Source organism: Sarcophilus harrisii, chromosome 2 (genome assembly GCF_902635505.1).
Source record: "Sarcophilus harrisii chromosome 2, mSarHar1.11, whole genome shotgun sequence".
Taxonomy (NCBI): Eukaryota; Metazoa; Chordata; class Mammalia; order Dasyuromorphia; family Dasyuridae; genus Sarcophilus; species Sarcophilus harrisii.
The window spans coordinates 264,027,277-264,048,435 of record NC_045427.1 but is presented as its reverse complement, the minus strand read 5'-3'; the positions used below and the strand labels follow the sequence as shown (position 1 = coordinate 264,048,435).

Sequence of the window (21,159 nt, the reverse complement as noted above, 5' to 3'; positions counted from 1 at the left end):
CTAGCCACAGGAATATATGAAATTCTCCACTTTACAGTAGGTTTATCTAAACAGAGCCTAACCCATAGTTTTCCCAAGCTAGTAACAGCAACTCTGTGCCAAAGGAATTAAAAAGGAAGGAGAAAGAAATTTTTGCACAGAAAATAAAGACATAGGAAGGGAAAGGGAGACTAAATGAACCCATGTCTGTCTACTGTCTTAACATGACAGCTGTAAGAGAAGGTAGCCATGATGACACTCCACCCCAACTCCCCAAAGGACAATTGTTTGCTGCTCTTCATCAACCATATTTCTCTCCAAGAGCTGTATTGTCAAAACACAGCTTCCTGACTTTTTCCTAAAGACCAGGAAATACCATTTAGCCCTACAATCCCAGGCCTAGAATTCTTAACTGCTTCAAGAATCTTCCTGAGACATTTTTCCTTCTGTCCCTAGAGCTCCAATGAAGTTGAATTTGGTCACCCCAGAATAACGGACTTTCACTGAGGTTTCTTGTCAGCCAGAACACAGTAGTTTTCAAGATCCCTGCATCCTTGCACCCTGGGCTAAGGCTAACTGACAGATACTATGAGGTGAGCTAATCTCTGGATCCCTGTTTCTAGACTCTAGCAACACCAAAGCATTATTAAAAGGCTCTTTTAAAATTTTCTAGACACTTTCTGAATAATACTGGAAAACTGTTCACTTTTATATTAAGTCTAAACCCCCACCACTACCTTCAGGTGATTTGTAAACTTAATATTAACTTCAAGGATCTGACATTTCATCCATGCAAGAATTTCCTCCACAGAAAAAGTCCAGGGTGCTGTTAGACCTCAAGGAAGACAAGTGTTGCCCAGTTACTGTAGCCAAAAAAAAAAAAAAAAAATTGTTAACTAGTGGCCAGCTGTTTGGGAATGATCTTCAAATTTAGCTAAGTTAAAACTCATTGAGGATGGATACAAAGCATTCTCTGTCTTTCTCTGTCTCTGTGTCTTTCTGTTTCTCTGTCTCCTCTCTCTTCCTTTCTCCTTTCTCTTTTCTTCCTTCCCTTCTCTCTCTCCCTGACTCCCTCTCTTTCTCCTTGCCTGCCAGAAACTCCCACTGGAGAACGTTATTCCTTTGTTTTAATAACTCTAAATGCTCGAATAATCCCACGAAGCAAAACACTTTAAATTATAATTCCTTACAAGTTAGTAAGAATGAGCTTCAGATCTTTCCCTCAAAATAGATTTTGAAAGGAGAGAGGAGAGAAGTAACTGGGGGAGGGGAGGGGAGTGTGAATAAAATGGAAAAATAAGAAAGAGACAATACCAATTATTAGGAGAGGATGGGAGAATTGTTTCGGGGCTCTTCCTTCCAAACTTCACAATTTTGGTCTCCATAGGATAAAACTACTTTCTCTCCGATTCAAAATTCTCTCCACAATCTTTCAAAGTATCTGCCTCTACTCGGTGTTTAAAAATAGTTACACGTGTGCACAAAGGAAAACAAACACTCCTCTCAGAACTTTCATGCATACCTAAACTTCCAATAAAGGAAAAGGTTAAGGAAATTATTTTTTAAAATAAAAATGATTAAAAATGAGGTACTAGTAAAGCCAGCTCTCATTCTACGGATGCCAATCTGTCTCCCAAACTGTGGATAAGTTGTCTTTCGTAATCAACAAAAAAGGGACGTTAAATCCCCTGGGATCCAGTCCCCTTGGATTCCCTTTTAACTGCCTGTTAACTTCGACCCAACCTTTCAGCAAGTTTAAGGAGGTCATCGGATCGAAGGATGGGAGAGTACACTCTACTCTTGGGACTTCCGCTCAACAGCAGATCAGTTAACAGGCATTTATTAGGCGCCAACTAAGTGCCAGGCATCGTGCTCAGCGCTGGAGATACAAAGAAAGGAACCCGCTAAGGCAAGGAGTTAGGAGATGAAGCGTAAGAGCGACCCGGGGCAGGCGCTGGCCGCTCGAGTCACGCAGAAGTCCCATTATATATGCGCCCCACCCCGGTCCGGTGGCCTGAGCCCCACGGCCCTCGGTTTTTCTTTGACGCTTCTCCGATCCCGCTCGAGCAGACTGCCCTAGAGCTTAGACCACTCCTCCCTGCCCCAGGACAGGGCGGGCCTCCCCACCCGAGCCCGTGCCTTCCATCCCAGGGTAGGGTGCAAGCAGCCCCGCGTCGCTGGAGGTTCGGAACTCTGGGACACAGCAGAGCCCACAGCACAATCCGGCCCCGGCCTCACCTCTTGCTAAGTGGCCGCACGCGAACGGCCACCTGCACGTTCGCCATCCGCCGGCTCCGGCCCGCGAACCCCGACGTCCAAAGGACCCAGCAGCTGCATCCCCCGGACCCAGCTTCAGCCCGCCCCTCCCCGCCCCACACCACACCCCTCCCCAGACAGCCCCGCCTAGCCCCAGAATGGGGCGGACTCCCGAGCTTCGGCCAATCCCGGATATTCCCTTCTCCTAATCCCCACTTTTTTCTGCTCCCTTTCTTGTGTTGTCTTCCCTGCATTAGATTGTAAACTCCTAGAAGGCAAGGGATTCTTCCTTTTCCTTTGCGTCTGTATCCCCCAGAGCTTAACAAGTTGCCCAATACCGCTTTATAAATTCTTATTTCCTAACCCATCTAAACAGCTGGTATCCGTGATTGGCTACTACCTACATTATTCTCCAGGCTTGTCACTGCTGAGAGGCCAAGTTTCCTTCCCGCCCACCCCCAAACAAGGAGAAACAGTCCGCACAGAAATCTTGTGTTCAATCTTCCTCGGCATTAGAGGCTTCCAATCCAGACCATCTGGAACCCTAGTGATCAAACTAAGAGTGCCCACAAGGGCCCAGAGAGGAGAGATTGGGTGCTCCCCCAGTTAGTGATACAAGCCCACTGACACAACCCAGCTCATTCATTTTGACTCAACACATTTACTTAGAACCTATATAAAATTGCTTGCCTAGGAATTGGAAATTAAATGGATACCCATTAACTGGGAAATGGTTGAATAAGTTATGATACGTGAAAGTAATGGAATATTATTGTTCTGAGAAATGACTATTTTTGACTTTTGCTTAACATGGTGCCTGATACATAGTAAGTATATTTGATGTGTTTGCTTTGTTTGATACATACTATAGTATGGTGTAATCATTTACGGCTACATGACTGACTACATTAGTAGAGGTTTCTTGTTTCTATGAAATCAAGGTCTGAAGAATAAAAAAATTAAACAAAATATTGTGCTTTGTAATAGGGATTGGACAACTAAGTTTCACAGTAGATAGAGAACTGGGCCTGAAGTCAGGAAGACTCATTTTGTTGTTACTGTTTAATTATTCAGTCATGTCCAACTCTTTGTGACCCCATTTTATACCAGGCCTTTCTGTCTTCCACTATCTCTTGAAGTCTGTTTAAGTTCATCTTATTATTTCCATTATTCTGTCATCCTCTATTGTCCCCTTTTTCTTTTGCCTTCAATCTTTTCCCAACATCAAAGTCTTTTTCAATGAGTTTCATCTTCTCATTATGCATTTAAGTTTCAGCTTCAGTATTTGAACTTCCAATGAATAGCTTAAATTAAGTATTGACTGACTTGACTTCCTTGTTGTCCAAGGTACTCTCAAAAGTCTTCTCTACACCATAATTCAAAAGTATTGGTCCTCTCTTTGTAGTGGCCAGAAACTGGAAACTAAGTGGATGCCCATCAAATGGAGAATGGCTGGATAAATTATGCTATATGAATATTATGGAATATTATCGTTCGGTAAGAAATGACCAGCAAGGATGACTTCAGAAAGGCCTGGAGAGATTTACTTGAACTGATGTTGAGTGAAACGAGAAGGACCAGAAGATCATTATACACTTCAACAATACTATATGATGATCAATTCTGATGGACGTGGCCCTCTTCAACAAGGAGATGAACCAAATCAGTTCCAATAGAGCAGTAATGAACTGAACCAGCTACACCTAGCGAAAGAACTCTGGGAGATGACTATGAACCACTACATAGAATTCCCAATCTCTCTATTTTTGTCCACCTGCATTTTTGATTTCCTTCACAGGTTAATTCTACGCTATTTCAAAGTCCGACTCTTTTTGTACAGCAAAATAACTGTGTGGACATGTATACATATATTGTATTTAACTTATACTTTAACATATTTAACATGTATTGGTCAACCTGCCATCTGGGGGAAGGGGTGGGGGGGAAGGAGGGAAAAAGTTGGAACAAAAGGTTTTGCAATTATCAGTGCTGAAAAATTACCCACACATATATCTTGTAAATAAAAAGCTATAATAATAATAATAAAAGTATTGGTCCTGTGCCTCTCAGCTTTGCCTATAGTTCAACTCTCATAGCCATACCTTGCTACTGGAAAAATCCTAGCTTTGAGTATACTGACCTTTGTTGGGAAGATGATGTCTCTGCTTTTTAATATGTTATCCAGATTTGCCATAGTCATAGTTGGCTGTCTGCAGTGATCTTTGAGCCTAATATAAAAACTGACACTATTTCCATTTCTTTTTCTTCTGTCTTCTAGGAAGTGATGGAACTAGTTGCCAAGATCTTAGGGTTTTTTTTTATCTTAAGTTGCAAGCCAATATTTATATTCTCCTCTTTCACCCTTATCAAAATCAATCCTTCTTCACTTTTTGCCTGGTACCAGAGTGGTATCATCTTCATATCTGAGATTGTTGATATTTTTCCTCAAAACCTTAATTCTGGCTTTTGATTCATCCACTTTGGTATTTTGTATAATGTACTCTGCACATAAGTTAAATAACATGACAACATACAACCTTGTCCTACTGCCCAATCATAAACCAATCAATTGTTCCATGTTTGGTGTAGAGGGTCACAGTCAGTGAGAAATTCTGGGTGAAGTATAAGACCCTTCAGCCCAAAGGGAACCTGCTGACAATGTCTGGTTCGGCTCCCCATCTCCCCTAAGGGCTCTCGGCCTTCCTGAGGAGTCAGGGGACAGTGACAGTCTGTGTTGTTATTGAAGCAGAGTGATACCAGGTGGAAGAGTGATACCAGATGGCAAACTACATAGCAAGTTGTTTATGTGGTCCCATGTGCACAGTGTTATGTTACATTATATAAAGGGGAAAGTCCTTGAAATAAGCAGACTTCATTTTCCTCCCATCCCCAGGAGTCCCACCTCATCACTTCTACACTAGGAAGGTATATCTTAATCACCCCAATGTGGGAGCTCTAGAAAGCAGGACACAACAGTTTGGTTGAAGCTGTTAATTTTTGACCTACAAAGAGGTTACTCAGGAGACAAGATGATCTGGTACTCCCATCTCTTTGAAGACTTGTCCCATTTTGTTGATACATATGAAGCCTTTAGTATGATCAATGAAGCAAAAGTAAACTTTTTCTGGAACTCTTTTGCTTCTTCCATAATACAGTGAATGTTGGGAATTTGATCTCTGGTTGCTTTTGTGTCTTTGAAAACCAGCCTGCTTGATAAATTTCCAGGCCTTCAGAAAGGCTTGGAAAAAATTACACGAATTGATGCTGAGTAAAGTGAGTAGAACCAGAACATCATACACAGCAACAGCAAGATAATGTACTGTTCAACCATGATAGATTTAGATCTTTGCAGCAATACAGTGATCTAAGGCAATTCGAAAACTTGGGACAGAAAATGTCATCTGCATCCAGAGAGGGAACTATGGAGACTGAATATAGATCAAAGAATATTATCTTCATCATTTACTTCTTCTTTCTTGTGTTTTTTCCCTTTTGTTCTGATTCTTCTTTCACAACATGACTAATATGTAAATGTTTAAAACGATTGTACATATATAATCTACATCAGACTACTTAAGGAGAGGGGAAGGTAAAGGAGGGAGAAAAAATTTGTAACTCAAATCTTACAAAAATGAATGTTGAAAACTATCTTTACATGTAATTGGAAAAATAAAATATTGAGGGAAAAAAACCAACCTGTTCTTTTGGTAATTATTGGCTCACGTATTATTGAAGATTAGCTTGTAGAATGTTAAGCATAACCTTGCTAGCATGTGAAGTAAAATTATTTAGTAAGTTGAATATTCCTTGGCATTGCCCCTCTAGAAATGAGACATAAGCTGATCTTTTTCAATCTAGTGGCCACTGTTGTTTTCCAAATGTGCTGATATATTGAATGTAGCACCTTAATAGCATTTTATTTTATGGTTTTAAATACCTTAGCTGGAAGAATTCCATCACTTCCACTAGCCTTATTGTTAGTAAATGTTTCCTTTGGCACACTTGATTTCATTTTCCAGAATGTCTACCTCTAGATCAGTAATCATACCATTCTGATTATCAATTATAATTTTTATAGCTTTACACTTTTTGTAGTTTTTATAACTTCTGTAGTTCCCTTGTATATTTTTGCCACATTTTCTTAATCTTTTCTGCTTAATTCCCTACCATTTTTGTCTTTTATCATGTCCATTTTTACATGAAACTTTTCCTTGATATCCCTAATTTTTAAAAAAAAAAAAATTTTTTTATTGAAGTTTTTATTTTTCAAGACATATGCATGGATAATTCTTTGACATTAACCCTTGCAAAATCTTGTATTTCAATTTCCCCCCCCCTTTTCCCCATCTTCTCCCCTAGATGGCAAGTAGTCCAATATATGTTAAACGTGGTAGAAATATATGCTAAATCCAATATACGCATTCATATTTATACAATTATCTTGCTGCACAAAAAAAAAAAAATCAAACTGGAAAAAAATTAGAAAATAAAATGCAAACAACAAAAAAAGAGTGAAAATGCTATGTTGTGAACCACACTCAGTTCCCACAGTCCTCTCTCTGGGTGTAGATGGCACTCTTCATCACAAGATCATTGGAATTGGTCTGAATTAGCTCATTGTTGAAGAGAGCCACGTCCATCAGAATTGATCATCACATAATCTTGGTTGTTGCTGTGTACAATGATCTCCTGGTCCTGCTCGTCTCATTCAGCATCAGTTCACGTAAGTCTCTCCAGGTCTTTCTGAAATCTTCCTGCTGATCATTTCTTAGAGAACAAGAATATTCCATAACATTCATATATCACAATTTATTCAGCCATTCTCCAATTGATGGGCATCCATTCAATTTCCAGTTTCTGGTCACTACAAAAAGGTTGCCACAAACATTCTTGCACATACAGGCCCCCTTCCCTGCTTTAAGATATCTTTGGGATAGAAGCCCAGTAGAAACACTACTGGATCAAAGGGTATGCACAGTTTGATCACTTTTTGGGCATAGTTCCAAACTGTTCTCCAGAATGGCTGGATGTGTTCACAATTCCACCAACAATGTATCCGTGTCCCTGTTTCCCCACATCCCCTCCAACATTCGTCATTATCTTTTCCCGTCATCTTAGCCAATCTGAAAGGTATGTAGTGGCAATATGTAGTGGTATCTCAGGGTTGTCTTAATTTGCATTTCTCTGATCAATAATGATTTAGAGCACCTTTTCATGTGACTAGAAATGGTTTCAATTTCTTCATCTGAAAATTTGAGTCAATCCTTTAGGTATTTTAGAAATGAGGCCTTTATCAGAACCCTTGAATGTAAAAATGTTTTCCCAGTGTATTGCTTTCCTTCTAATCTTGCCTGCATTAGTTTTGTTTGAACAAAAAACTTAATATAATCAAAATTATCTATTTTGTGATAAATAATAATTTCCAGTTCTTTGGTCACAAATTCCTTCCCCCTCCACAGATCTGAGAAGTAAACTATCTTATGTTCTTCCAATTTGTTTATGCCACTCTGTCTAAATCATGAACCAATTTTGACCTTATCCTGGTATAGAGTGTTAGGTGTGGGTCAATGCCTAGTTTTTGCCATACTAGTTTCTAATTTTCCCAGCAATTTTTGTCAAATAGCTCATGAGTTCTTATCCCAAAAGCTATTTGGGTTTGTCAAACACTAAATTACTACAGTCATTGACTATTTTGTCCTGTGAACTTAACCTATTTCAATAATCGACTACTCTTATTTCTTAGCCAGTACCAAATGGTTTTGATGACTGCTGCTTTATAATAGTTTTAGGTCTGGTACAGATAGGCCACTCTCTTTTTAATTTTTTAAATTTTTTAAAATTAATTCCCTTGAAATTATTGACCTTTTGTTCTTCCAGATGAACTATTTTTTTCTAGATCTACAATCTCATATCCTTAATTTTCTTGGAGATCGACTGTCCCATTCTATTCATATGTTTTTTGTATTGCTCATAAAAAAAACAAAAAAACCCTTCTTATCTCTCCTCACATTATTTTTGGAATTCTGTTTTAGGTACTCTACCAGATCTAATCCCTTAAATTTACCATATTCACAAGACATTATTTAGGTCATTACCTTCATAAGTCTGCTGTTTCCCTATTTCAACGTCTAAATTTTGCAATAAGCTGTTCATGGTTGTTTTAAATGTGTAGAGTTTCTCCATCTTTGACTGCAAAATATATAATCATATGTTGAGTATTTGGTGATACCCATGTACAGAGACATCTTTTGAGTTGATGAAAAAGTATTATGGTATTATGGCCAGCAAGTTAACTTGACAAAACTATTAGTATCTGTGCTGCTTCATTTGTACTGCAAGATCAAACAACTGTTATTCCAATTGTCTTTTGATTTCCAAATCTGACATTCTGATCCCCCCTTGCCATTATTTCTATATGCTGTAGGTCTTTATAGAACTTTGATCTCTTTAGCAAAAGTAGTTGGAGCATAGACTTGTATTATAATGTGGAACAGTTTGCCTGGTATTCATACAAGTATCATTGTCATTTTTGAGATTATACCCCAGTACTACTTTAAATTTTTTGTTGTTGAATATGAGGGCTACTCCATTTCTTTTTAGAGATTCTTGCCCACAATAGTATGTGTAGTAATCATCTCAATTCACCCATTCCCTTCCATTTAAGTTCAATGACACCCAAAATATTAACGTTTAATCTTCTCACCTAGTTTCACAACACTCCACTTACCTTGGTTCACAAAACAAGATTCTTGGTTCCTATGCAATATTAATCTTCATTACAAGACATATCCACAGGTGAACTTCCTTTCAGCTTTGGCCCAGCAGCTTCATTAATACTGAAGAGTACTTGTAGTTGTCCTCTGCCCTTCTCCTGTAGTATATTGGGTACCTTCTGACGTGAGGGACTCATCTGATACTTTTGTAGAGAAATCTTCCTGATTTCAAACCTTTAATAGCCGTATGAGCCTGAGCAATGATTTACCCTTTTTTGCTTCAGTTCCCTCATTAGTAAAATGAGAAGGAAATGGCAAATCATTTTAGTATCTTTGCCAAGAAAATCCCAAATGGAGTCACCAAGAATCAAATATTATTGAACAGCAACAAACTGGCAAATGGGGTGAGATATGAATAACACTTGTTCTTGTGAAACTAAGTATTTTAACAGGTATACAATAAATGTGATCCCAGGAGAAATGTTTCAAGGGCAAGGATACCAAAGAGTTTTTTTTTAAAATTCAAAATGCTATAATTTAAAGAGCTATCATGGTATTTCAACAAAAATTCCCCACTGTTTAAATACCTATGCTCCAAAAAGCTCAACACATCTATTACATCTATAGTATGCTATATAATTTCCCTCATAGTCTGAGTATCTAGTGAGATAATCAGTAAATGATTTGTCGAGGTTCACTAAACGACTACCATCTCTCTAATTAAGGGACTGTGCATTGCACCATTTTGCATCTTCAATGGTCAAAATCAGCCTCATTTCTTTTTAACAAAAGTAGTACAGTATAACTAGGCATGAGATTCAAGAGCAAGAAACAAAAAAGTTTCTGCCCTCAAAGAACTTAGATTCTCTCAGGCAGCCTACTTCTCAAGTGTCTATAGAAGCCCTGAAGTGACCCTTCTTTAGATCTATATTATCCCTGCTGAAATTCCTCAGAGACAACTTCTCTTTTTTAAGTGCAAAAAAGGAGAAAGTTATCACATTAAAGCATGTAGTAGTCATACTGGTGGGAATTTGTTCAGCTTTATACAGTTCTACATCTGATATAACCTAGAAGGAAAAAAAAAGCCAAGAGGGAGGTGGGGGTGGTAGGGAAAGGGGAGATCCACCTTGTTGGTCATGCCAAGTAACAATAGTACATAATTTTCCAAGTTCATGAAAGACCAAAGATGAGGCAAACTTTCTTTAAAGTCATTCCAGTGGGTGCAGTTGTGAACTGATCCAATCATTTTGGAGAATAATTTGAACTATGTCCGAAGGGCTATAAAACTGTAATTAACCCTTGATCCAGCAATACCACTGGTCTATATTCCAAAAACATCAAAAAAAAAAAAAAAAAAAAGGAAAAAAGGGTGTATTTGTACAAAAATATTTATAGCAGTTCTTTTCATGGTAGCAAAGAATCAGAAATCAAAAAGGAATGACCAAATAAGCTGTGGTATATGATTGTGATGCAATATTATTGTGCTAATAAGAAACGACAAGATGATATCAGAAAAACTTGGGCTTACAATAACTGATGCTGAGTGAAGTAAACAGAACCAGGAGAATATTGTATACAATAATACTATCCTCAGCATTACAATGATTCGAGACAATCCCAAAAAATTCATGAAATACACTATCCCCCTCCAGATAAAGAACTGATATTTATAGAATACAGATTGAAGCATGCTATTTTTTACTTTCAAATTTTTGGAGGGTTCTTATACAAAATGACTAAAATGGTAATGTTTTTAAAATTGTTTATGTATAACCTATATCTGATTGCTTAACCGTTTTAGGGAGGAAAGAATATTATTTAAAATTCAAATATTTTAAACAAGTTTTTAATTATTCCTGTGGTTTTTTTATCTTTCCTATGTGGTTCTTTATAAACATTTTCCCATAAGCAAAGCATAATATAGACATAGGTGATATCCACAAGCTAAGAAAGAATGTAAGAAGGCCCTGGAATTAGAGGACCTGAGATCAAATCCAACCTTAGACTAATGATTTGCAGCTGTGTGACCTGGGCAAGTCATTTCCTGTTTGCCTCAGTTTCCTCATCTGAAAAATGAGTTGGAGAAGAAAATGGCAAAACATTCCAATATCTTTGCCAAGAAAACCACAAATAGGGTCAGAGAGTCAGAAATAAATGAAATGATTCAACAACAAAAACGCTCCTGTGGTGCCATCTTGAGGTAAAAGTTTTCAAAAAGTTCAAGTTAGGATTTTCCTACAGGAGAATGAAACCTTTTCCTTTCAGTATTAATACTTATCTAATCTTGTTTCAGTGATAAGCCTCCATCCTTTCTCTCCACAATCATTTTGCCTTTAAAAATTAAGCCCTGGAGGCAGCTAGGTATGAAGTAGAGCACCCAGGATCTGAGTTCAAATTCAGCCTCAAACACACTTGTGACCCTAGCCAAGTTACTTAACCCCAAAAAGAAAAATAAAATTTAGGTTTGATCTAGGTGCAGAAGTGTAGCATTTTATTGTTAGGTGCTAAAGTAAGTTCATAAAGCAAAAAGACCAAATAATGAAAATTAGGGATGACAAATGTGACTTGTGATTATATTACCACAGGGAACACTTAGAGGAACAAACTCTCTCTCTACCAATTCAAGTTAGCTATCAATAAGCTATGGTTTAAAATTTTTTCATGTTTTCATCCTCATTTATAATTTGCTTGAGGTGTCACTTTCTTTTTCAGATGGAATTTAAGAGGAAATTCCAATACCTGGTATTGCACTGGAAATGAAGGGCTGAGTTAAGGGATTAAGTTGGGAAAGACTATTTTCAAGGTGACATTCAAAATATGGCCCCTACTCCAACCTTTCTTTATGTGACTAGCTCAAGGAAATAGCCCTGCTACCACTTTCCTCCCATGAGGAGGACCTGGTCTGTATCCCAAAGAGATCATTAAAAAAAAAAAAAAAAAAAAAAAGGAAAAGAACCCACATATGTTTGTAGCAGCCCTTTTTGTAGTGACAAAAGGAACTGGAAACTTAGAGGTTGCCCATCAGTTGGGAATGGCTGAATAAGTTATGGTATATGAATGCTATGGAATATTATTGTTCTATAAGAAAGGATCAGCAGCATGGTTTCAGACAGGCCTGGAGAATCTTATGTGAACTGATGCTGAGTGAAATAAGTAGAACCAAGAGAACATTATAACAACAAGATGATTATGTAATCAGCTCTGATGGATGTGGCTCTTTTCAACAATGAGATGATTTAACTCAATTCCAATAGATTTGTAACAAAGTCAACCCCGTCCAGAGAGAAGACTATGAAGACTCTATGTGGATCACAGCACAGTGTTTTCACCTTTTTTGTTCTTGTTTACTTGTTTTGTTTTCTTTCTCATTTTTTCCCCTTTTGCTCTGATTTTTCTTGTGCAGCATGACAAGTGTGAAAATGTTTAGAAGAATTACACATATTGGATTATCTGCTGTGCAGGACACAGGGAGATGGGGAAGGAGGGGAAAAAAATTTGAAACATAAAAACTATCTTTTTATATATTTTGAAAAATAAAAAAAACCACCATCACAAAATTTTGCAAGGGTGAATTTTAAAAACTATCTTTGCATGTATTTTGAAAAATAAAAATAAAAAACAAAACAATAACAACAAAAAATAAAGTACCCAGCCCGACCTGGGCATTCCTTCCATCACAAAAATTCCAGCCAAGACTAAGGTTAACGGGAAGCACCCATAATGTCCCTATCCTCAAAAAAGCAAATGAATAATACCAAAATAATTTGACTCTGGTGCATATTTATACTTATAAGATTGATTTATGATCTAGTGACTTGGACACAATGCAACTAATTACTTCTTGTTATGAAGAAACATAATGGAAACTATTATAAATCAAATACTGTACAGTTACATCATCATATGACCTTTGTATTGGGTGAAATTGACTACAGGAACTTTCTTAGTAAAGTGGCTCCACTGCTTAAGGGATAATACCTTCATCCTTTCTTTCCTTCCTTGGCCACTTTCCTGGAAGGCCAAATAGTTAAGCCAAACTGAGAAGAACTTGGGTGACAGAACTCCTGTCCTGGAAACCTGTTCATCTGAAAGTTCCTGAGGTTTTTCTCTCTTGGTCTTTCAAATTTTTGTTAACCTCCTCAAGCTCCAATCTTTAAATTAGCTGAATCCCCTTTAAGATTTCAACATGTGACGGCTCATTCACTTACCAGGAAAATTTTTACAAAAAGTGATTACGTTAAATTGCTAATTATAGTCATCTGCTATGAGGAAGTGTTATAAACCTACATAAAGTTAACATATTTATAAAGTGAATCTTCTGCATAGGTAGGTGAGTGTTGAGGCACAAGTAGACATCAGAACTAGAGAACAATTTCTTTTTAATAAAAAAAGAAAAAAAAAATAGAAGAGAACAGTAATGGCACTAAGAATCGGATACAGTCTAAAACAATTAAATGCCACTTCACATCACCTGCACCTCCTCTTTCTTGACCTTTTTTTCTTAGTCTCACTTATTTCTAGTCCCTTTCTTCCTTAGTGACTATCCCTTTAGACCCGCCTGGGTCAATTATTGCTCTACTCAGCCTTTTTTCTTCTTACTCAAGAACTAAGAGGTTGCTGATGACCCGTCCGAGATCCAAAAGCAGTAGAGGTAATGTCAGATTCAAGCTTTCCTAATTGAAGAGCTTTTTGCTTGTAATGGCTTTCACTTTTTTGGATAGTCTCTTGTGAGTATGGTAACTGCTGTATAATAATGTGTATATAATTGCTTTCTTGCCAGGTCCAGGTGCTGCCAGTGAGAATGAAATACACTCTTCTTCATATTAATACCACTTATTCCATTCATGTGAAAGAAGTAAAATCAGATTTGGTCACAACCCCAAATAAAACTAAAAAAAAGGTTTCATGAATACAATTAGCAAGAAAACCTAAATTTCCCACCATAATCAATTATGAATGGACATCAGCCATCCACATAAAGAAGAGTCAGTGATCACTTGGCATTAAAAATCAGTGGCCTTGAATTCTGGACTAGAAAGATGGAAGGGAGATTACAGTCTCATGCTTTTTTTGAAGAGATCGCCAGAAAATATTTTGGTGATAGAAGAAGAAATTTCCTTTTGTTGCTCTCTCCACTTCAGTATATTTTCTATCAGTTCCTCTGTTTCTCCCGCCAAGACATTCATTTTTGTCAAAGCCCTATCCTAAAATATTTGAAAAGAAGTGAGAAAATATCTGTAAGTAAATATAGATTATACAAATTTAAGTTACAAAAATGAAATATTAGTGTTCAACACTTCAAAGTTATTTGCAACTTATTATATGAACAAACAAGGTCTAATTTCTAAAAAGGCATGATTTAAAGAGAATATGTATTTAATTTCAAAAAGTTAGCAAAACTGGGCACTTAGAGGATGAAGAAAAGAGCTATCTGCAATAGTGTATAAAACTGAACTAAACCTGAGCAAAAATAAGAAAATATGATCAAAGTATACTTACCATATTTTTCACACTAGAGTCTAAAGAAGGAATGTTTCTTATGGCCTCAATATGGGCTTCTAGCTTCTCAATGAAAGTCACTGCTAGATCCAACAATTGTACCACATACCTAGGAAAAGGTCAGAAATCATGAGAAGGGAGAGGGGATTATCATCTACCATTTTAAGCAAAATTATTTTCTGGGTTTGGTTTTAATTTGTTCTTCTGCTAGTACTTCTGATACTAGTTGAGAGAATTAAAACCTATCTTATAGTTTAATAATAGACTTCGTTTTTAAAGAAATGTATGAATCAAAAGGTTCAGACATCATCTAGTTATTTTCCCCTGCTTTTCAGAGGAGCCACATCCTATCATTCATCTAGTACTTACAGATCAAAAAAAAAAAAAAAAAAAAAAAAAAAAAGAGAGAGAGACCAAATAATCATACTTGGAATTCAATTTAACACCCACTAATCTTCCAGTTAACAATTTGTGCACATGTAAATTAAAACTCCCATAATTTCAACCTATTTCAAATCAATCTTCATATAATAGTAGAAAGAGTAGAGTAATACTCTCTATTTAAAAACCCATTCTGAGATGTCTGTAATCACAAATTCTTTAAAAAGAATTATTTCTTCTTGAAGGTAATACACTTTGTAGTTTATTAATTCCTATGTACCATGCATTAATATCCACTGATATTATTTTACTAAACTTCAATATAAAGGGTGGTAGTAATTTGCTAAGGGCTATGCTAGGAGTCACTGGTAGAGAAAATATAAGGAAGGAAATGGTTCAAGTTTTTGTTCTTCTGCTTAACTAATACCTTACATCTGTATAACTTTTTAGTTTTTCTAAACAGTCCCAACACACACTATTCTCATCTGATCCTCACAAAACTCCTTGGAGGAAGACAAGCAATGTAGGTATTTTCTCATCTCCATTCAGAAGATTAAGTGTCTCACCCATTGTTTTATAATCATTAAATAAGAGATATTCCTTTAGAACCATAGTCTTCTAATTCCTAGCCTAGAAAAAGCACCTTGTCTACACACATTCTGCTACTAAGTTACAAAAAAATAATTTAAAAATAAGATGAGATTGCTTTTTTTCTAAAGTAAAAAACCAGAACTTAATCTCTAGGTACAAAGGAATACTTTTGTGCATTCAGTGCTCCAACCCTGGAATTCTATCCCCATCCCAGCTTTTAAAATTTCTTCCTGTAGAAATAGTTAACATATGACATTTTCGATAGTACTTTAAAGTCCCAAAGTATTTTGTTCACACTAACTCTGTGAAGTTGTTTCTTGCCTGTTTATTGTGGAAGACCAGCCATGCAAGTCCATTTTATAGATAAGGAAACACAGGGAGCTTATGTGACTTTGCGAAGGTCAAATGGAATCTAAAAATTGGGACTTTTGAAATTATCTAGACTAGAGGGCCCTCCAAACTACAGCCCATAGGCCAGATGAGGCAGCTAAGGACGTTTATCCCCCTCACCCAGGGCTATGAAGTTTCTTTATTTAAAAACCCACAAAACAAAGTTTTTCTTTTTACTATAGTCTGGCCAACAGTCTGAGGGACAGTGAACTGGCCCCCTATTTAAAAAGTTTGAGGACCCCTGATCTAGACTAACCCATACTGCAACAAGAATGCCCATCACAAGAGTAAGCACCCAATGAGGGGTCATCCAACTTATGTTTAATAAAAACCTTCATTGAGAGAGAATCCACATTTTCCATTCCATTTTATGCAGCTCTTATAATTGGGAAATTTTCCCTACATCACTATGTAGAGAATCTTACTCTTTGCAACTTTTAACCATGATTCCTGGTTGTGCCTTCTGGAGTCAAGCAGATTAAGTGTGATCCTGTCTCTCCCATGCCTAAAATGTTCTCCTTCTTCATCTCCAACTATTAAAATCTCTAAGTCCTTAAAGGCTCAGTTCAAGTGCTATTCCCTTCAGGGATCTGTCTTTCCTAATTCTCCCCAAATATTAATGTTCTACCCTTTGAATCACCTTTTATTTTATCTATTTTGTTTACATATACATGTATGGTTGTATGTATGTATACAGCACACAAGTACATGCACACTCTATATTTACTGATTTGTAAAGATATTGTCTCTTCTCTGTAAAATCAAAGCTCCTCTAATTCCAAAGGACTCATGACAGAAAATACTATCCACATTCAGAGAAAGAACTGAAGAAAGTCTATATTCAAATTGAAGTACAATATTTTCCATTTTATTTTTGAGTCTGCTTCTTCTTTCATGACATGACTAAAATTGGAAATATGCTCTATGTGCAATCTCACATACATAATAACATAAATTACTCACTGGTTTAGGGAGGGGAGAAGGAAAGGATAAAGAAAAATTTGGAACTCAAAATTTTTTGAAATGAACATCAAAAATTGTTTTTACGTGTAATTGGAAAAACTACCAATTAAAAAAGGAAAAGAAAAAAAAAATCAGAACTCCTAGAGGACAGAGAATATCTTATTTTTTATATTTTCATCCTCAGTACCTACCACAATGCTTAATACATAGCAGGTACTTAATAAATGCTTATTGATTAATGAAATTAGAACATAATTAAGTGTCATTTAAATACTGATTTCTCCTAACTACAAAATCCAATGCTCTTTCTACTATAGAACACTTCCTGCTAGACCTAGTAAAATGCTGTTTCCTTTATGAAACCTTTCCCAATCCCCTTGGCTAGAAATGATTTCTGCCTCCTAAGAATTCTCCAAGCATTTCATTGGTACCTCCCTTCTATATTTAGTATAGGTTCTTGTATTTGGTATTGCTTATAGTTGTCACAATTATATCATAACTAAGCTCTTCAAGGTCTATGTCTTCCTTATCTTTGTATTTTTCCCAGTGACCCTGAAAAATGTCTTGTACAAATTCAAAAATCATCAATAGCCACTGTTATGAAAAAGAACCATTATTTTCACTTTCAGAATCAGCATATTATCACTTTAAAAAAATCTCCCTACAGAAAAAAAAACCAATTACAATGATCAAAGGAAGTCTTAATACCTAATATAAGGTAACAGAGTAAAATAGAGAAGGTGTAAGGTTTGGATTCTGGATCTGTTTGCTACATATATGTGCTTGATATTTATATGTATCCATATAGATAGATAGATATATAGATTTACATTTGTGTTATTTATTTGGGCATATCTCATTACCTTCTCAATGTTAGCTTTCTCATCTATAAAATGTGGGAGGGTTGTACTAAATCAAGGGATCTTAGAACTTGAATGAGGAAAAAAATTACATCATTATTTTACTAACCTGTAACTGTAAAGTAATTATTTCCTTCAATTGTTTAAAAACATTCTTCTGAAGAGAGACTTACAAGGCTTCACTAGACTGTCAAAGCAGTCCACAACACAAACAAGGTGTGACCATGACTGTAAAGGCAAAATGTTATAATAGGAAGGGAGCTGGTCTTAAGACATGAAAGTTTTTGTTAAGACCCTGGGCACTGATCTTAATTAGATGTGTGGATTTAGCCAAGTTAATTAATCTCTATTGAACCTCAGTTTCTTTAGATATAAAATGAAGATAATACTAATTATACTGCTTACCTCAAAAGGTAATGATGAAGAAAATCTCTTGTGGCCCTTTAAGTCCTATGTAATTTTATATCATATCACTAAAGTTACTTATTTATGAGTTATTGATTACATATCACTAGATAGCAACGAATAAAATAATACAGACCCAGAACTTGAATTTTCCAAGTCCTGACCTGTGGTAAATAGCTTCTATAGGCAAGTTCTCCTGGCACAGGGGCTTCATCAGTCGTTGTCGAAGGGCCCTCTTCTCCTTCAGTACAGTCTCCAAGTGTTGATTCATGCTTTGCAAAATCTCACACTTTTGAGCTGTATAAACCAAAAGCAGTAAATGTAAAAAGAGAGCAAGATAAAAGACATTAACTTTGAGGTTGCTAATCATTCCTTTTCACTTATCACGAGTAGTGATTTTATCTTAGATAATTTTCAATCCTTCTCTTCTCTTCATCCAGATTACCAAATCCTAATTATTTTCCCTTTCTCAAATCTATCCCTTTTCTGATTTTATAGCTGAAGCCGTAGTTCTCATACATGAACTTTGCCTTTGCACATCCAGTATTCTAACAATATACTAAGAATCAATTATCTTATCTTATCTTCAATCTTATCAATCATTTATCTTAAGTACCATTTCAATTCTCTCAATATGCTTTCTTAGAAGCTGGAGAGACTTACATGAACTGATGCTGAGTGAAATGAGCAGGACCAGGAGATCATTTTATACTTCAACAACAATACTATATGATGATCAATTCTGATGGGCGTGGCCATCCTCAGCAATGAGATGAACAAAATCAGTTCCAATAGAGCAGTAATGAACTGAACCAGCTACACTCAGCGAAAGAACTCTGGGAGATGACTATGAACCACTACATAGAATTGCCAATCCCTCTATTTTTGTCCGCCTGCATTTTTGATTTCCTTCACAGGCTAATTGTACACTATTTCAAAGTCTGATTCTTTTTGTACACCAAAATAACTGTATGGACATGTATACATATGTTGTATTTGGCTTATAATTTAACATATTTAATATATACTGATCAACCTGCCATCTTGGGGAAGGGGTAGGGGGAAGGAGGAGAAAAGTCGGAAGAAAAGGTTTTGTAACAATGCTGAAAAATTACCCAAGCATATAATTAAAAAAAAGAAAAAAAAAAGAGATAAAAATTTGTGTAGAATTCCCCATAGATTTTAAATGTTGGATTTTATATCAGATGTATTATCTCAGAAATTGTTTCCCAAACACTATCATCTCTGTCCATTTGAACTATATTGACTTGTGTGAAATCCTCTTGATTTTGTATAATTGAAATTGTTTATTTTGCTATTTTTATGATTTATTCCATCCTATGTTTGCTTCTGATTTTCTTCTCTTATCATTGAAGTTTTCTTATCAAGTAATTTACATATATATGTGTATATATATATATATATATATATATAGTTAATTTATTTGAAATTTATTGTTATATAGTACAAAATACCATTTTAATTCCACTTTTACCATATTGCTTTTGAGTTTTCCCACCAGTTACATTAATAAAATCTTTTCCCAGAAAAAAAAAAAAAAGCTTTCTTTAGAATCCTACTGTGGTGAACAATCAATTACTACTTCACATGAAAATGTGTAACCATGTTCTTTACTTCACTCTCAACCTTTAATAACTATCATTTTTGTCCATTTTGAAACTGAAGTGCTCTGTTCTAACCAGGCAAATATACTTAACACTTGTGCTTGATTTCTAGATCATTAGTTCTAGGTGAAACCTCCATAGCTATCTATATTCATGGTGTGCTCCTTTAGCAGGCTGTAACCATAGCTATCTATATTCGTGGTGTGCTCCTTTAGCAGGCTGTAAGCTCCTTTCATGCAGAAACTGTCTTGATTTTATCTTTGAATTTCCAGGATTTAACATAGTGCATGGCACATAGTAGGCACTTTATATGCCCTCAATTAAATAAGTACTTTTACTAGGCTTAATCAAACACAATCCTGAAAAGCTAACAGTCTTCAGTAAAATACAAGCTATTACTTAAATCAAAGTGATTACTTAAATCAAAATACAGAGAAAAGAATCAATTGAGGTCACATATGCAAAAAACCAAATTTAAACAAGGAGCACAATAATAAAGCACAAATAAATGAAAATGTATTCCAGACTGAAACCATAGGTATTTAAGAAATAAAAAATATGGTGCTGGGTGAAGAAGACAGATACAAACAGAAAAAGAAAAAGGGGGATAGTAACATACAAATCCACAAAAACTAACATAAACAGAGGAATTTTCAATTATCTGTGTGTATGTGTATTCTCACAAGTGCAAGCACTTATACTTTTTAAAAGATACTGTGGTTCAAAAATTTAAGATCATGCTAAATCTTACAAGTATAAATTTACAAGTAAAAACAGGACAATAATAAATTAGAACTTGTTTGCCCCACAGACTGGATAAAATTAAGTATAGGACTGAAAGTTCTTCACATCTGATTTATATAAATAAGCCATTAGGTTAGGAATTCAGTAGGTACAATTCTTTTTTATCTTTTTGTTCATTATCAGCAAAGATCTAAAAATTGCCCATCTTTTTACATTTTGTATACTATTTCAAAAACTGAGATCCTTAAATTTAGATTGGGTATAAAAAATTAACTTTGAAAGATTAAAAGTTTATGAAAAGAGTTATAGTCTTTGTACCTCTTCATCATTTCCAATTGCCCAGTTTTTATCATTTTTTCCCCATAAATTTCAATTGGAATATAGGAGATAGGGGATGAGAATGATAACATTTTGGCCTTCCTTGTAAAAATTATGGGCAAATAATGAGATTGAAACTACCAATAGGGGCAGCTAGGTGGCACAGTGAATAGAGCACTAGCCCTGAAATCAGAAAGACCTGAGTTCAAATGTGGCCTCAGACACTTAACACTTCCTAGTTGTGTGACCCTGGGCAAGTCACTTAACCCTAATTGCCTCAGCCAAAAAAAAAAAAAAAAAAAAAAAGAAAGAAAGAAAGAAAGAAACTACCAATAAAGGAGATTTTGTATTCTTCAAACATTTGTTCTTGTTTAACTATCTGAAGTGCTTAGTATATCAGACAAGATATAGAACAATGATATTACAAGATCCCAG

General features: G+C 35.8%; 2 protein-coding genes across 3 annotated transcripts in view; both read right to left on the bottom strand.

Annotated features, from left to right (window-relative positions):
• STARD9 (StAR related lipid transfer domain containing 9) overlaps positions 1-2,328 on the bottom strand; it is a 147,041-nt gene extending 144,713 nt beyond the window's left edge. For both annotated transcript variants that reach the window (XM_031952164.1, XM_031952166.1), the window contains exon 1: positions 2,218-2,328. In XM_031952164.1, the coding sequence (XP_031808024.1) occupies positions 2,218-2,264 (47 nt within the window). In that variant the 5' untranslated portion in view covers positions 2,265-2,328. The remainder of the gene's footprint in view (positions 1-2,217) is intronic.
• A 10,982-nt stretch (positions 2,329-13,310) lies between these two features.
• HAUS2 (HAUS augmin like complex subunit 2) overlaps positions 13,311-21,159 on the bottom strand; it is a 29,559-nt gene continuing 21,710 nt past the window's right edge. Inside the window, exons 4-6 of the mRNA XM_012546377.3 lie at positions 18,202-18,334; positions 14,448-14,556; positions 13,311-14,152 (exon numbers count right to left, since the gene is read on the bottom strand). Coding sequence (XP_012401831.2) covers positions 14,000-14,152; positions 14,448-14,556; positions 18,202-18,334 — 395 coding nt within the window. The 3' untranslated portion in view covers positions 13,311-13,999. The remainder of the gene's footprint in view (positions 14,153-14,447; positions 14,557-18,201; positions 18,335-21,159) is intronic.